At 44.9% G+C, this 17645-nt stretch overlaps 1 protein-coding gene across 3 annotated transcripts in view; it reads right to left on the minus strand.

Moving 5' to 3' along the window:
- Positions 1-17645, minus strand: part of evlb (Enah/Vasp-like b) — a 45735-nt gene that overhangs the window by 25357 nt on the left and 2733 nt on the right. For 2 of the 3 annotated variants that reach the window (XM_054761524.1, XM_054761523.1), the window contains exon 1: positions 9886-10449. The exons of the other annotated variant lie outside the window; for it this stretch is intronic. In XM_054761524.1, coding sequence (XP_054617499.1) covers positions 9886-9980 — 95 coding nt within the window. In that variant the 5' untranslated portion in view covers positions 9981-10449. Of the gene's footprint in view, positions 1-9885; positions 10450-17645 lie in introns of those variants that run through there. 3 annotated transcript variants of the gene reach the window in all.

Consider the following 17645-nt stretch of genomic DNA (forward strand, 5'->3'; position numbering starts at 1 on the left):
ACACAAATGCTCATGACTTGTAGACTAGTCACCAACGGCCGCATCATCTTGTTTCACGATGGCCCTCGGAGAACTTCAGAAAAAACGCCATGTTTTTTTTCTTTATTGCTGCTAACTCATGCATGACATGACGTTATCAGGCCACATACAGCAACAGTCAAAAGTTTGGATACACCTCCTCATTTATTAGCATGGGAAAGTGTGTCTAAACTTTTGACTGGCACTACCGTGTATGATTTTGCTTTTATGCAATGCCACATTCACCCCGACGAATATGAAGCAATAATTCAGGAGTATGGCATCCACTGTTGCCCTGGCATGCTCTTGATGGGCTAATTTAAATTAGGGGTGCACGATAATTATTGGGACGCTATAAGGGAATTACGACATCATACCGATAAATCCAAAACTGATCATTTAAAAAAAAATGTTCCAATGAGGCGAGATTACCCGTACTGTGAGGGGGTGAGTGAATCAAGCGCTTCTTTTTTCTCCTGCCTGTGACGTTGACAGCGTGTCGTAACTTCCCCTGAGCTCACTTGCAAACAAACATTCATTTTAGGAGAAAGGACGCGGTACCAAATGCTCCGCCATGAGGGGAAAAAAACCACAAAAAAAACCTTATCAGCCACCTGAAACGCCAGCACTGCGACATTTGAAAAGTGCAAAAGGTTTGCCAGAGACCTCCGCGGTGTCACACCAGTTGCTCCGACCGTGTGCCCGAATACAGAGCCAACACGTCCAACAGAAGGACGCAAATTCCCACAGGCACACTCCAAAATCCTCTAGAACTGCGTTATACGTTACTTGGTGGTCTTCTGAACATCCACGGAGGGATGGGTTGCTTTTCCTGCGTCTACACGAGGTCCCATAAAGCATTAAAGAGCTTCCTGCAGGTTGCTGATGCTGAGGGATGCACAGCAGTAGGTTGATGTGAAAGTTTAATGAGCGACTTTGATGCAGGCATTATTGTAAAGCGTGGCGTCTGCACTTTATGCGGCCATGGCAGGAAATGTTTTTTCAGTCTTTAAGCTGCATGTAGCACACATAGAGCACCTTTACGTACACTACTTCTGCCACGTCGGTAGCTGACTGATGGGATGTCCTCTAATGGAGATGAGAGGGGGTGGAAAACAAGAGAAAGGAAGAGGATTGCTTCTTGATGTTGCCCGCCAAAGACCAAATCCAAATCCTCTGACATAACACGAGTGCAGCCAACACTTGGAAGTCAATATATCCCTGATGAGGCCCTCAACAAACAAGTTAATCTGTGAGCACACACACACACACACACACACACACACACACACACACACACACACACATAGTGGAGACTTGACAAGGTGCATGCAGATGAGGTTTCAAACTAGTTTACAGGTCATTTTCAGAGACTCAGGGAATTGTAAACATGCATCAGTAGGGGTGTCGGGACGAGACGATGCACGAGATTGGATCCACGAGAACCAAACAAGACAAGATTTGAACATTAATTTTAAGAAAAGTACAACGAAAAAATATGACTGGACAAACAAACTGTGTTTTGAAATGTTTATTGTCTGATGAATTGACGCTCAAAGATATTGTTGTCAACATTTTTTTGAGACCAAATAAACCACTGTTATGATAATAATAATAATAATAATAATAATAATAATAATAATAATAATGCAACTACTTGTCTACCTGTCTTCGACTATTTATGTCAGGGCTGTCCACCTGTCCTTTAATATTTAAAATTAAAGAAAAAACAATTTAGAATAAAAAAAAAACATTATACATATATTTAAAGACAAACCTTTGTGTTTTTATTACTTATTAGGATCAACATTCTCGCTTTTTCTAGTTACTTTATGCCATTTTGCTCTATTTTTCCACTTTTTTTTGTTTATTTTAATTCTGCATTGAGCCACATTCCACAGATGGCCCCTGCGCCACACTTTGGATACACGCATGCGTGTTTCAGCGGGAAGGCGAGGAGCTGCAAGGCGACGGAGGTGTGTGTCCAAGCTCTGCCTTCTTGGCTCAAGGTGGGTCAAGGGCTGGGTTGCATTGTGGAGGGTTTTTACAGCTTCCAGACGTGCATTGCACGGTGTTACACAGGTGGAGCTCACTCTGCGGGCACTTCACCTTTGTTGATGGCTTGTATTTACTTACCGAATAAATGCATGCGCACTCTTACACGCTAAATATATCGACCGTGTTGCTAAATTGTCAACATGGATGCATGAGGTGTTATGAAACGGAGCAGGCGATCGCGGGGGCTTGAAAGTGATGCAAATGCAATGAGCGTCAACAGAACCGCTCTATGATTAAGGGTGCAGACATTAATTAATGATTCATGTATTATCATCCATAGTAGCCATGCCGTTGGCTTCTGGCTGCCCTGGTCTCCATACACAACTCTCGGCACGCTTTAATCTCTGCCTCGGGCTGCGATGTTGGCACAAAATGTGCTTTAACTGTCGCACTCACTGGACACAACATTAGGTACACCTGCCACCTCCTGCTTGATGGAGAACGATGCAACGTTTGTCTCAGTTGCCTCAAAAAGTGACTCCAGGAATCACTGGTTTATGGCGGTTCATTGATTCCAACCCGGACCGTGGTAAGTGAATTTCTGCTACGTAGGATTTTTTTTTTTTTATAAATGGAATATTCTGGTAGTTAGAGCATAGAAAACAGGTTTAGCACCTTCTAAATGTGTTTTTTAACATTACTAGAGCCCTCTAGACATGAAATAACACCCCTGTAGTCGCCTTTACACTCCTATTGCCCCATAGGGTAGACATCATAACTGAAAATAAGACATAAATGAGACTTGTGCTCGTCTGGTGCTCGGGGAGCTGAGCGGGGAGGCGAACAGGAAGTGACGTTAAGTTTTAGCTTGTCTCAGGGATCATTGTGCCTGCTGTGAGATCAATCAAAGCTGCAATGAAAACCTCTTGTTCTGGCATTCAAGTCTGGTGCTTGTGTGTCTCAGCCATTATTAGAGTAACAGTACTGACACCTAGTGACCAGTGTAGAATACTACATATCATCACAACCTCTTTGAATGTGTCTTGTGAATGCCTTATGTTTATATTTTACTTCATTTATCACATTTTATGCTTGAACATTTTTTCATTTTTGTAAAAATATGTAACATTTGCTTACATATGCATAATTTTAGACTAATAAATGGCCGCATTCAACCGCAAAACAGCCGCAAAATCCAAAGTGGATTACTGTCATCAACAAGCACAGAATCCACACAGAATCCTCAACAATCAGGCACAAACTGTTTACACTGTGAACGCCAACAACCCAGGTGAAAACGTGCTATTAGCTTAAGTGCCTGTGGGACGCCAAGGTCTCGCAGGCACTTCTGTAATTGGCAGCGTGTCCACCGCCACGGACATCTTGTTGCGTGCAGCCACGAGTCATCACTCGCCGCATCCAGTGACCCAGAATATGTTACAAATTCCCAGCAGTGCCCCCCCCCCCCCGTGTTTTGCATCATGCGTGCGCCGTGGAGTTCAGCTGTAATCTGTCGGAGCGCGGCGCATCTACGGGAATAACCTGGCATATTTGCTACCTCCCCTTTGGGAATCCTGGAAACCAGAAAGCCCTGCCTGCATCGTCCTGGGACTTTATCCTCCACCGATAAACCGTATTACAGAAGCACTTTGGATTGAAGCCAGGTGAAGAAAAGAAAACTGTGACAATGCTCGTTTTACGTACATAAAGGTTAAATCATCATCAAACATTCCAAAATATTTCTATTGTCAACAGGTTGTGTCAAATGTGCATGATGTGGAAATCCAATCTGAGCTAACGGCTAATGCTGTTAGCCAATGTCGCTAATAGTGCTAATAAGCCTTTCACACTAATCGATGAATTGAACAATTAAAAAAAAAAAGCTGATAAATTGACATGTGCATGCATGCGAGTGTGTTTCATGTGCTCGTCTCTCTGAGCCACACAGGCTGGATGACAAGACGGTTGACTCTGCATCTGTCTGGCTCGATAGTGGAATGAACGGAGGGAGTGAAACATCCTCTCATTCACCCTCTTTGTGGAGGCGGGGCTACTAGTGAGTGGATACAGAGTGCTCAGAGTGCTAGCAGCAAATTAGCCTCATGAGAAAGCATACGCTAACATGAATGGAGGCGGACGCAACAGCCCCAGTGTGGGAATATTTGGGTTTTAAAAAGAATGAACAAGGTGAACGCATGAACACCGATGAACCGATATGTCGCATTTGTTTGAAAGTAGTGACGAGAAAGAAGGGGAACACGACCAACTTGTATGCACACCTAAAACACAACCATCTTACTGTGGCGTTTGCTTGGCAATGTAAATATAAAGAGAACAGCGCAAAATGCAAAATGCAAACACAGTGTCACTCGCTACATTGCAAAACAAATGCAACCATTCAATACGGTTATATGGCATACATTTTATGACATACAATTAATGAAAGAAATGGTCTTAAAAAAATGTTGCTAATATCGATTATCGCCGATAATTTGCAGCACAATTATCAACCAGCAAAATTAGTCATTGTGACAGTCCTAAGTGCTAAGCAGCAAAATCTGCAGCTAAACATCTGATTTAAAGTATAACAATTAATATCAGCATCCTTTGTGTCATTTTATCTTCTGAGTCTTTATTGCTGGCAGCTTTCTTATTCATTAAAAACACAGTAGCTGCACGGCTAGCAGCATCGCTAGCAGCATCGCTAGCAGCATCACTAGCAGCATCGCTAGCAGCAACATTAGCATGAATATACATCCATTACAGTCATTTCATAAAAGTGCCAACACAGATTTTCTCTTATCTTATGGCACTTTCTAACAAAGCCACCACCAGCAGACACATGACTAAAGCAAAGTCGTTAGATAATTGCTACCAAAGTAGCTAATTAGCAAATGGTGCAGCTGTGGCCTTCGCGCAATAAACCTCCCTCGTGAATAAAACAGCGTCGAGTCAACAATGCTAATGACATCATCTCTACTAATAAGCTTTCCACGCAGAACACATGGCGGCGTGTGTTGGCTTCAGCAAACATTTTTAACCAAAAAGGCTGTCGCTGTGGTGGCTAGTTCATCTGACCACAGCAGCTTTAAGAATAGATAGCAACACTACCGGTCAAAAGTTTTAGAACGCCCCAATTTTTATAGTTTATATAGTGAGGGAGTGATATTCGAGCCGCGATATAGCGACGACTGTATTAAAAAAATGGGCTGTGTAAACACGATGACCGCTAGAGCAACATGAAGAACATTCTTCTTTACTGTCTTTACGTGCTGTATACCAGTGTGGCCTTATAATTGACCGGAGCTGGTTGCCATGGCGATGTGGCCATACCTCAACCACCACACAACCTAACGTACGCCAGCATCCTTCACAAAGAAATGCTCTCAAGCACCAAACCTCAAAACACAACAAGACATTCATATTACTGCTACTTGCTGTGCTTCTCCTCCTCTAATCCCAATACATCCATGGGTCATTTTCCTCTCTCATATTTGCTCCCTTTTGCTGGGCTCTTCTGTTCCCCCCATCCCCCATCTCTTATTCTCCTCCTTCCTCGGCTTCTTCTCCTCATCCTCCCTCTCGCTTCAAAGGCTCACCTTACAATCAATGGCTACAGTTTGCCTTCTTGAGCGCAACTGTTTACCTAATCCGCACGGAACTGATTTGCAACCATTAACGTCGCTTACGAGCGGTGTTGGGCAAATTACTGGAAAAAGTCATCATGATAGTTACTTTCCCAAGAAAGTGATTGAATTAGTAACAGAATTACGTTCCTTTGTTTTAAAAAAAACCCTTCAAATATGTAAAAGAATTGGCATTCAGCTTTGTCGTGGTGTGTGGTTGTAGACACAAGGAAAGATGCTGTTTGCGGACATTTTTAAACATTTGCTGATGCTAAAAGGTGAATTTTAGGTAAATGACGTCCATCAAGTTTCTTCCTCTAATGGTATAAAAACAACAGCACAGCTGTGATGTAGCGCCATGCTTGTTTTAAGACACCTTTTCCTGTCTCCTGTTTCCGGTGAGGCTGTGATGTCGTGACACGTCACGGCCCCCGTAAACCTTCTCCAACTCGAGAGAAGCGCTGCCAAACTGAAAGCTTCTTAGCAGGGCCGAGTCCCTTAAAGCTGCACTAATCAGAGCCGTTAGCCGAGCGGTGGTCAAACAATCCCCCTAACGCTGATGTGTGCCACAGCTGGGTTCATGAGAAAAACGTTCTTTTGTGATACATTCCTCCATTGTAACAGGACACAGTTAGTTACACCAAAAAATGACCTTCAGATGTGTTCATGAGGTAAAAAATAAAAAATACTGAACCCTGCTGTGTCACAGTAAAGTTGGTAATCCCGCAGGTGGCAGCATCACTCTTTACCACAGGGGTCGCCAACCCGTCCATGGTGCGCTACTAGTCCATCTTTGCCACTTTGCTGGTCAATCTCAAAAATGTGTTATCATATCAGCGCCCTCGCCTCCCGGAGAGCAACCAACAAGCAGGCATTTTGTCCACTGACACCCGTATGCCTCGCCGCTATCCAGGCAGCAAACCGAGAGCCCCAGCAAGCAGCCTCGTCCCCAAAACACCGGCTCGCCTCATACAGACTCGACCCCCCTCGCGCTAGCAAAAAGGTCCAGCGAGAGAGGGAGGGAGTGACAGAGCGCTGCAGCGATGTGCCTGCGCACACAACAGCAATTATTGCAGGTTAATAGGGCTCAAAGTCTGCCTTTGGTACCTCAAAGTTAAGGCACAAATATAACTTCATAGATGTGCACCTCCAAAAAAATCTTTGAGCCGCGACGCCGCCGTTCTTTAAGGTTTGACTGTTGAAGCGCGTTGACCAGCGCCTCTCTCCTCAGTCTGCATCGCTCGTCCACTACGCTGAGCCAACAAGCCCGACCCGGACCAAGAGCCACAAATGTAGGGGTGTAGAGATGCCCGAAGTGTGGCTCAGGGGCCTTCTGCGGCCCGTGGCTCATTTGTCATTGCATCACTGTAGAAACTAAACAAAATGTAAAATACTGGAAAAATGATAAAATACAGCAAAAGGCACCATGAGAAAAAGTTGAAATGTTGAAAACAACAACCAATAATAACACAAAGCATATATCCCGCTTGTTCGGGGGGGCGGGTAGCTCTTGTGCAGGTTCACGGCCGAGACCAGGGATCTTGGTCTCAAAAATGATGGCTGTTTGGTGGTAGACTATGGTCTATTATTAGTCACAACATATTGAAATACAACTGATATGTAGTACTGTGGTCACTAGGTGGCAGTAACGATACAATGCATTGAGACATTAGCTTACATGACATTACCTTAACACTGCATCAAGTCATGAAGTCCGCCATGGCACGTCCCACATCAGAGAGTGAACAAAAGTTCTCCTCCCATCCCGTGTGGAAGTGGGAATTTTTGGGCTTCTCAAGTTTCTAAGCAATAAATTCGAGGCTAACTGGTTAGCTCACTACCTGGCGGCCATCTTGAGTCCCTCCAGCACAGCATAAGAGTCGCAATGTGATGTAAATAAACAATAGGAGTGTAAAGGTGATTATAGGGGTGTTATTTCATGTCTACAGGGCTCTAATCATGTTGAAAAAGGGTATTTAGAAAGTCAGAAACAGGTTTTCTATGCTCTAACTATATTCCATTCATTAACATTGAATCCTATATTGCAGAATTTCATTTAACGCAACCAGGTAATGAGTGACTGTAGCTGTCATCAATTGGAAGCTCTTATCACAATGTTTTTTTAAATTAACTTACTGTGCAATGAATGACATTTGGCGCCCCCTATGGGTTGTGTTCAAAATGCTGTGGAAGACATGCTATGACACGTTGTGTTTCGTTTACTGGCGGCCATGTTTCTCAAGCAATCTTGCTTGGATTTGATACACGTGCTTGTCAGTCCCCTGAAGGTGTGTTACAAATTTTGTGGTCATTTGGCTAAAGACCCTAAAGTAACAGTACTCGTTTTTGTAGAGCGCATTGAGCTGTGTGAGAAATTTCTAGTCAGTACGACTTATTGGGATCACACTTTGGGGTACAATAACAGCGCCACCATGTGGTGTATTTGTGATAAAAATAGGCACAAGTAACACGGTTGAGGTGCACGTTTTGTGTGCAGCGGTTCAGGAGTATGCATGGGCCGGTATGATAACCTTGGGCAAAAATATCACCGTATTACAATTACACCTCCAAAATGTGTTATTTTGAAATATCTCTATTGAAAAGAGGAAAAAATGCAACTCAAAACAGTCATTTTTAAACCACATGATGGAAGTGGAACATATGCATTTAAAATAGATAACAACAAAATAAGTGAAATCTTTGTGAATTCAAACTAAAATTTTTTGCAGTACAGCAAAGTCAAAACAGATTTCATATAAAAATATAGATTTCTGTACCAGCGGCTTTCATACAAGGCTAATGCTTGCAGACGCCAGTATATTCTGAATAACCAAAAATACTAGGCTGCCCTTAAACACAATTGCAGTGCCAGTGAAATAATGTTGTGATGGGACGTATTATCTGGGTTCCTTGCTTCTCAACAACCGAATACGGTCGCAAATCCTTTGCAATAAAAGCATTTCAAGCAGAAACACTTTTCCGAGTTGGGTGGAAAATGAGTTATCACCTGCTTGATGGTTCTCAGGCTGTTTTTCCTCCTGGTTGGGGTGGAAACGTGCGATGTGCTTTCTCATATTTGTCGTGTTCCCAAAGTATCTGAAGCTTGTATGACAAAGATTGCATATTGTCTGGCTGTTGGCCAGCTCTCTTTTACCTTCAACGACGTGAAAGCCAAAGCGCTTCCAGACACTCGCTTTGAATCCAGCGGGTGCGAGTCGGAGTTTACGCTCAGCCGTTCTGGTAGCTTCTGTCTTTTTGCTGCGTCGGCATCGATTATTGACATTTATGAATCGATTAATAATCGTCAATGTCCGCATCGCCATGTATCTAAGAATCGATGATTTCCCCCTCCCCTATTGTTAAGTGGTTGTTGCTTGTTGTTAAGTGGAGAATAAACGCTCTTTAGCACTTCTCCTCCACTCCTGTCTGCTTCTCAATCACATCTCCACATTTGGTGACCCTCCACGTGAGTAACATGACGATAAAGTAATGCTAACACAGCACACGCCTGCACACCGAAGCCCAGTTTGGACCACGAGGAACAACACAGGACGTGACCAAGTGGTTTCCACATGGTGGCGGTGCTGGACTTCCACTTCATATCGTATCGTATCGTACAAACAGTACGACACAAAATGGTCAGTGGTTTTAAAAGGGTGACTTTTTCATAGCGTGGTGTACGTTGACACCGCTAACCACGCCATGCCTATTCAGAAGTAGGAGAGTTAGCATACGGTGGTGACTGTGAAGAGACAAATCCATGCTTCTGTTACTGAATCTGAGTAACAGTGACAAGTGGGGGACATCTTTGGATGTCATCATGCGAGCGTCAGGCGAACAGGAGGGCCGCCTGTTGATGCAACAAGGTGCCTGTGAGCACTTTACACACACCAGCTGGAGGGAGGAAGCGGCAACGCCAGCACGGAGAACAAAGGAGGCGCACGGGGGGCGGGGGGTAGGCAATGAGAGTGTTTGCCCCGGGTGGCGTTGGGAATACGACACTGTCACTGTCAACCTCCCCCCCAACTTAAACCAGCGCTGCCAAACTTGTCAAGCTCCTTCATGGGCCATCAATGCTGCTCCTCGGGGGCCAAAGCGCTCTCTGCAGAGCCAGCAAGCGCACTAGCATGCAGCCACCCCTCCCTCCCCCCGCAAGGCCACAGCAGCCTCCACTGCACATTCAGCATCATTGCAGAGACACTCTAGCTAGCTAACATGAGGACACCTCGCTGACATCACATACCTGACTTTGAACTCGGTCAGCTGCGGCTGCGCCCCCGGCTCGGCACAGTAGATCTGAGGGAAGTAGAAGCGGTGCGACTGGAGGTTGATGTCCATGATGACAGCAAAGAAAGAACAAAAAAACCCTTGAAGAAGAATAACCCCCTTTTTTTTGCTTTGTCCTGCTTGTGTCAGGTCAGAGTTCAAGCGGCGGCATCGCACCCCGAATGTCTACCTGCTAGGAAGGCATGCCCCCCCTTGCCTGTCACACAAACGCCTCTTGCTTCTCAGCTGGAAAAAAGGTCCACTAACCTCTTTCCCCACTCCCCCAACAAAGATGACGCCACTGAGGGGGGGAAAAAAAAGAGCAACAATCCGAGGAGCTGGTCACCACTTCATTCTTTGGTGTAGGAATAAACGCTGGGCGGCTATTCAGTGGCGACAAAAGGCGAGAGCTGCAGCCACATCCAGACGACAGGTCGCTTTACGCTTCACAGAGGAGAGAGAGGGAAAAGGGGAGAGAGATGGAGATGGATAGAGAGAGCTTCCCGGTGCTTTGAGGCGTTGCCCTCGCTCTGCCTCTCCTCTCTGTGTCTCATTGGATTACCTACTCGCTCGCCATCCCTCCCTCCCCGCCTTTCTCCCCTCCCAGCTGTGTCAAGAACGGCTGGTCCTGCCCTCCCCCCTCTCCTCCCTCCTCTCCTCCATCCATCATCTCTCTCTCCTCTTCGCCTGCCCTCCCTTCGCCTCCTCTCCCACCATCTGCTGGATTGGCCCAGGCCGGGATCCATAAACCACGTGGTGCCGGAGAAAGATGGAGAGAAGAGGGGGCGGAGCTAGAGAGTTTAATTCATCTGATGGCTCACGTCTAGCTGGAACACACACACACACACACACACACACACACACACACACACACACAGACGCTTTGACTGGATGCTGATTAACAAAGTGGGACACAGGTGGAGGAGACGATGAGAAAGTCAGTGGCTGTGCATGAGCGCAATGAATGAATGAATGAATGGAACAACGTGATGCAACTTCACGAGGGATGTAAGTCTCTTGTGAAAGACCATTCCACTCCAGTCATCAAGCTGAACCACCAAAAACCCATCTTTTACATCAGGGGTGCCCAAACGTTGTCCTCCGAGGGCCACATAGTGAAAAATGAAAGGATGAAAGGGCCACTTGGATATTTAGTAAAGCGCCACACAGAGATATGCTTCGAGGCTTCACCGTAAGGAGCTCAAGAAACAACAGCATTTCAGCGTTACATTATTACTAAAATTATATTTTTTCTCATTTTACAAGTCTATTGTCATAAAATTGCAACTTTTTCTCATTAGAAAACTATTTTTTTCTCTTAATATTCTGACTTTACTCTGGTAACATTTCTGCTGTTTTCCATTTCTGCTGTTGCTTTTTTTTCCAAATATCTCAACTTTCTTCTTGTATATTTTCTTCTCCTAATATTTTGACTTTATTCCCATTTTCTATATTTTCCCCCAACCTAAGTTTCCAAAAGTTATAACTTTATTCACTGGTTTTGACTTAAAAAAAAAAAAAAAAACCTTTCTTTAATATTTCAACTTCATGCTACTAAAATGACATTTCTTTACATCCTCATACTTTTTAAATCTTTTTTTCTTTGCTAGATTACAACTCTTCTCTTAAATTAATATTTTAACTTTCCCATTTTTGCTGGTGGTGTTTTTTTTAAATAGTTAAATTACATTTTTAGACTGTGCTGCGGGCCGGTAAAATCACAGCCGCGGGCGGCAAATGGTCCCTGGGCCGCACTTTGGACACCCCTGTTCAAGATTCAAGATTCAAGATTCAAGAGAGTTTTATTGTCATGTGCATGGTAAAACAGCAGTTATACCATGCAATGAAAATCTTATTCTGTTCATTCTCCCAAGAAAAGAAAGAAAACACAAGAAAGAATAAGAACATAAGAAACATAAACACATAAACATAAATACCAATAAATTAAGCAACAACAACAGAAGAGACATTAATACAAGTAAATAATACAAATAAATAAATAAATAAATAAAGTGCTATGAGTGTGTGCGTGTGTTGCGTGTGGCGTGTCTGAGTGCTTCATTGAGAAGCCTGATGGCCTGTGGGTAAAAGCTGTTTGCCAGCCTTGTGGTCCTGGACTTCAAACTCCTGTAGCGTCTGCCTGACGGTAGGAGTGTGAATAATGAGTGTTGTGGATGTGTGCTGTCCTTGATGAGGTTGTGTGTTCTGCGTAGGACTCTAGATTTATAAATGTCTTGCAGTGAGGGGAGGGCTGCCCCAACAATGTTCTGTGAGGTCTTGATCACCCGCTGGAGTGCCTTCCTATCACGTGTTGTACAGTTACCGTACCAAACAGTGATGGAGGCGGTAAGGACACTTTCCATAGTGCATCTGTAGAAGCAACTCAGGATTGTGGTGGACATGCCAAATTTCCTCAGTCTTCTCAGGAAGTACAGTCTCCTTTGGGACTTCTTCAGGATTTGTTGGGTGTTGTGAGACCAGGTGAGGTCCTCGCTGATGTGTGTGCCAAAGAACTTGAAGGTTTTCACCCTCTCCACCTCAGTCTCACCAATAAACAGGGGTCTATGCGGCTCCTTTTCCCTTGTTCTTGGGTCGATGATCATCTCTTTAGTCTTATCTGTATTGAGAAGGAGATTGTTATCACGACACCAAGCTATGAGGTCCGCCACCTCTCTTCTGTATGATGTTTCAACCCCACCAGTGATCAGTCCGATGACTGTAGTGTCATCCGCAAATTTAATTATGTTGGTGTTGTTCTGGGAGGCCACGCAATCGTAGGTGAAGAGCGTGTAGAGGAGTGGACTCAGCACACACCCCTGTGGGGTCCCAGTGCTCACAATTCTTGAGCTGGATGTGCGGTTGTGGACTCTGACTGACTGGGGTCTGCCCGTGAGAAAGTTAAACACCCAGTTACAGAGGGAGGGAGACAGGCCAAGTGTGAGGAGCTTATTTGTGAGTTTGTGGGGGCAGACTGTATTAAAAGCAGAGCTATAGTCTATAAATAGCATTCTGACGTATGTGTCCTGGCCCTGTAGGTGAGAAAGGGCTGTGTGGATGGCAGTGTTGACTGCATCATCCGTGGACCGGTTCTGGCGATATGCAAACTGTAGAGGGTCCACAGTTGCCGCCGGGATGCTCTTTTTGATGTGGGTCATGACTATTCTTTCAAAGCACTTCATTACAATAGGAGTGAGTGCTATAGGGCGATAGTCATTCAAGCAGGTCACGTTGCTCTTCTTGGGTACGGGCACTATGGTGGTGGACTTAAAGCAGGTCAGTACAGATGCTTGTGCAAGCGACAGGTTAAATATGTCAGCAAGCACATCAGCTAGCTCTGATGAGCAAACCCGAAGTGCACGTCCTGAGATGTTGTCTGGGCCTGCTGCTTTTCGTGGGTTTGTTTTGTTTAGAACCCTGCGCACATCAGCTGATGTCACCATGAGAGGTGAGTCCTGTGTGCTCCCCAAGTCCAGCCACCCTCTCTGCTCATCAGAAGTTTGGGTGTCAAAGCGGGCATAGAACTCGTTCAGCTCATCTGGAAGTGTGGTTTGGCTGGACGTGGCTACGCTACTCTGCTGTCGATAGTCTGTGATGTGCTGGAGCCCCGCCCACATGCGCCGAGGGTCTGAGGTGGAATAGTAGCCCTCCAGCTTCTGTCTGTACTGTCTTTTGGCCTCCCGTATGGACCTCCTCAGGTCATATCTGGCCTTTTTGTAGTCATCAGCGGTGCCCATGACAAATGCAGTCGAACGAGCACGTAGCTTAGCCCTTACATCACAGTTCATCCACTGTTTTTGGTTAGGGTATTTTCTGTAATACTTGGTGGTGGTAACAGTCTCTATGCATGTGCTAATGTAGCCAGTAACAGCAGAAGCATATTCATCCAAATCAACAGTACAATCTTCCCTCCCCGCTGCAGTTTTAAACACATCCCAGTTTGTGCAGCCAAAGCAGTCCTGAAGTACTTGATCAGTTTCTTCATTCCACACTTTAACTGCTGTACTTACAGGGGGAGCTTTTTTAAGAAGTTGTCTGTATGTTGGATAAAGGAATATAGAGATGTGGTCGGCCTTTCCAAAGTGGGGTCTTGGAACAGCCTTCAAAGCACCTTTCATGTTGCTGTAGACTTGGTCCAGGATGTTATTTTCCCTTGTGGGAAAGCTCACATGCTGTTGTTTCAGCACATGCACATGTTTCAGATGGTGTGACAGCATATTGGGCCCATCATCGTCATACTGCCAAGCACATGGTAAAAACCTTGGCGTGTTTTTGGATGCCTCCTTTAAACTTTGTAAACTGCAACTCTTTGTATTGTGGTCCGGACCAGTCCTATACAGATCATCTCCAACTGGCTCAAAACATAGCTGCCCGCGTGTAGACTGGCACCAAGAGACGGGAACACATAACCCCAGTCCCGGCCTCCTTACACTGGCTGCCTGTTCATTCCAGGATCCAGTTTAAAACTCTACTTTTGGTTTTTAACCCGCTGAACGGCCTGGCTTCTTCTTCTTTATCTGACCTATTGTGTGTTTATGTTTAGGGTTGGACATCGTTTGAATTTGAACGATTCTGGTTCCAATTATGATTCCTCGTTTCTATTGCAGTTCCTAACGAGTCTTGGTTCCGACGCTTTTAAAAGGCAGGGTCATAAAAGTTTGCATGGTCACATTTATAAATGAAAAACAGAGAACCAACTGAAACCCCTCATGGGCACTTGGCGACGGAGGCAAGGAAAAACTCCCTCTGGGGAAGAAGCCTTGAACAGAACCCAGGCTCTGTGGGGCGGCCGTCTGTCTCGACCGTTTGGGTTAAGATATAAAATAGAGCAGAGGGATAGATGGTAGCCAGAAGCCAGAAGCCAGAAGCCAGAAGTCTTACTCTTAGTCCAAGGAACATAGAGGAGTGTCTCTGATAGATATCAGCCTATCAGGGGGCTGTTCTAACTTTATGTTTTAGCAAAGTGGGAGGTTTAGAGTTGACTTTCAAATAGAGGGAGGGTGTTGATGGTTCCACAACAGAGGAGCCTGATAACTAAATGCTCTGCCTCCCATTCTACTTGTAAACATTCTAGGAGTGGCAAGTAATTGTAAGTTGTGGGAGCGTAGTGTTCTCCTGGGTTGACAGGGTTCTAGGAGCTCTTTCAGATATACTGGTGCCTGGCCGTGTAGTGCTTTAAGTGCAAGAAGAAGAATTTTAAACACAATTCTAAATCTGACAGGTAACCAGTGCAGGTTCCGGTTAAGACTCGTGCAGCAGTATTTTGGGCTAACTGAAGGGTCTTTAAAGATTTCGCAGGGCACCCTACTAACAATAATCCAACCTGGAGGTCACAAAAGCACAAACAAGTTTTTCTGCATCTGGCGGTGACAGGAATTTTCTGATTTTCTTTATGTTTGGTAAATGAAAACATGCTGTTTTTGACACTTGTCGTATTTTGGGAACTAAAGGAAAGGTCCTGATCAAAGATAGCACCAAGGTTTTGGACTGTATTGTGGGGGGTGAGTGCAAGACCATCTGGGGCACTAATATCATAATCATGTCTCTGAGGTGCTGGGAACCAAAGACTATGATTTCAGTCTTATCTGAGTTTAATAACAACACCTTTGAGGTCATCCAGCTCTCCGGTTGTGTGCAGTACACTTGTGTGTCATCTGCACAGCAGTGGAAGTTATGGAGTTGTTTTCTAATGATGTTACCTGAGGGGGACATACTGTATAAAGACTGAATAATACAGGTCCTAGCACAGAACCCTGTGGGATGCCATGACTGATCTTCACACGTCTGGATTCTTTATTACTAATGGATAGAAACTGCAGGCAATCGGACAAATAGGACCGGAACCATTTTAATGCCAAGGGCATGCTCTAATCTTTGTATTAGAATTTGGTGATCAGCTGAGTCGAATGCTGCTTGCTGTAAAGTCTAATAAAACCAACACTGAAACGAGGCCTTTGATGTGGTAGGGAGGTCCTTTGGCATTTTCACAAGTGCTTTGTAAAAGTAGCTCTCACAAAAAAAAAGTTGGAGACCACTGCTCTAATGTGCCTAATGCACCACTAATGTACCATATTTACGCCACAATAAAAGCTCTACTCTTTCACTAAACTACTTCTGATTTACCACGGGTGTTTTTTCATTCACTATTACGGTCCCTGTTACAGTCGTCTCGGGTGAAAAGGGACGCATAACATACGAGGCAGCCACGACCGTGCTCAAACAATGATTTATTTCACAAGAAATAGTCACAAAATAACCCCAAATAGGCACAGGGAGCCCAGCAAGAAAAGAGAGGAAATAACTAAGCCTACCCAAAGTAACATGGGATTCTGTGCTGCAGACTAAAACTAAGGAAAGGGACACGGCAAAGCAGCAAAGCGGCAATGGAACAAGCGAGACAGAGAGAGATGAACCTTTTGCTTTTCAAATGCCGCGGCGCTGGAGTTTCAGGTGGCTGATCAAGTTTTTTGTGTGCTTGTTGTTCTATTTTTCCCCTCATCGGGGAGGAGCATTTGGTACAAGTAGCACGCAAAATGTCTTCCTCAGACAGCAAATGTTTGTTTACAAGTGAGCTTAGGGGAAGTTACGACAGGCCGCTCTCACCTCGTTGGAGTACTTTTTTAATTGTTGGTTATCGGAAGTATTTTTAATGTTATCTGATTTATCGGTATGACGTCATAATTCCCTCACATCAGACCAATAAGTATCGGTCCAATAATCATCGTGCACCCATAGTAGAAATGAATGAAAAATACCAGAAAAACAGCAACATGTGACCTCAGTGGGCCACACTGTTCCTCAAATCAGGCTTCAAGTCAAAGCCAGAACCGCTCTTTGCATCCTGGGGTGAACTTTGCCCTTTTAATATCGACGCACTTCATCTTGCGCAGATGCATGCAGATTATAAGTCATATACAGTAAGTGCTCTGTGTGTGTGTGGCTATGGAAAAAAATAATCTCCACAGCAATCACTATAAATCCCTCCCATATTTACACCCTGCTAGTGCAGTATTCTTTCTAGTACACAGCTCAGGCCGCCACCATCCGTCGTGCGTCACTGCGTTCGGCCAGCAGGGAAATTTAAATTTGTTTGGAGCGTCGAATGTTGCATGACATTGCCTTGCTGTGTAACTGGGGCTGGAAACACTGGGTGCTGCAGTTTAGTACCGTTTGCACGGCAACACACAGTGCATCACTAACAACAAACATCACTTGGGTTTCCTGCCTTTTCTGGCAAACCTGTCACACGTCGGCATGTCAAATCCATTCTGACCTTCCTTCGCCCACACACAGGCCACCTGCAAGTGGTCAGCAGGTGAAGAGACAAGCGATAATCGTCCTCAGATTTATTAGTGGCAGACGAGTTGCGAGCAATTGGGGGGAGGGGATACCTTTCATTCACAACAAACACACAGCAAGCATCACCGCTTCAGTGTTTAGAACTGTGTGACTCATCTCACCCAGAATGCACAGCGTGACAGGTCACACGATCTCACACCTGACACCGGATGTTTCGGTGCATACTAAGCCAACCTGACACACGCACACACACGCACACACACGCACACAGATGGGTGTCAGACTCCATCAGTGTTATTATTACAAACACAATGGTTCAAAATGGATGCAGCACACAATATAAACACACTGGTCACAACATTAGGCACACTTGTGGTTTACATTCACACCTGCATCACATGACCCGCAACAATGAACTCAGCTCCCCTCTTTGCCCTTGTC

This window comes from Dunckerocampus dactyliophorus, chromosome 19 (assembly GCF_027744805.1).
Source record: "Dunckerocampus dactyliophorus isolate RoL2022-P2 chromosome 19, RoL_Ddac_1.1, whole genome shotgun sequence".
NCBI lineage: Eukaryota > Metazoa > Chordata > Actinopteri > Syngnathiformes > Syngnathidae > Dunckerocampus > Dunckerocampus dactyliophorus.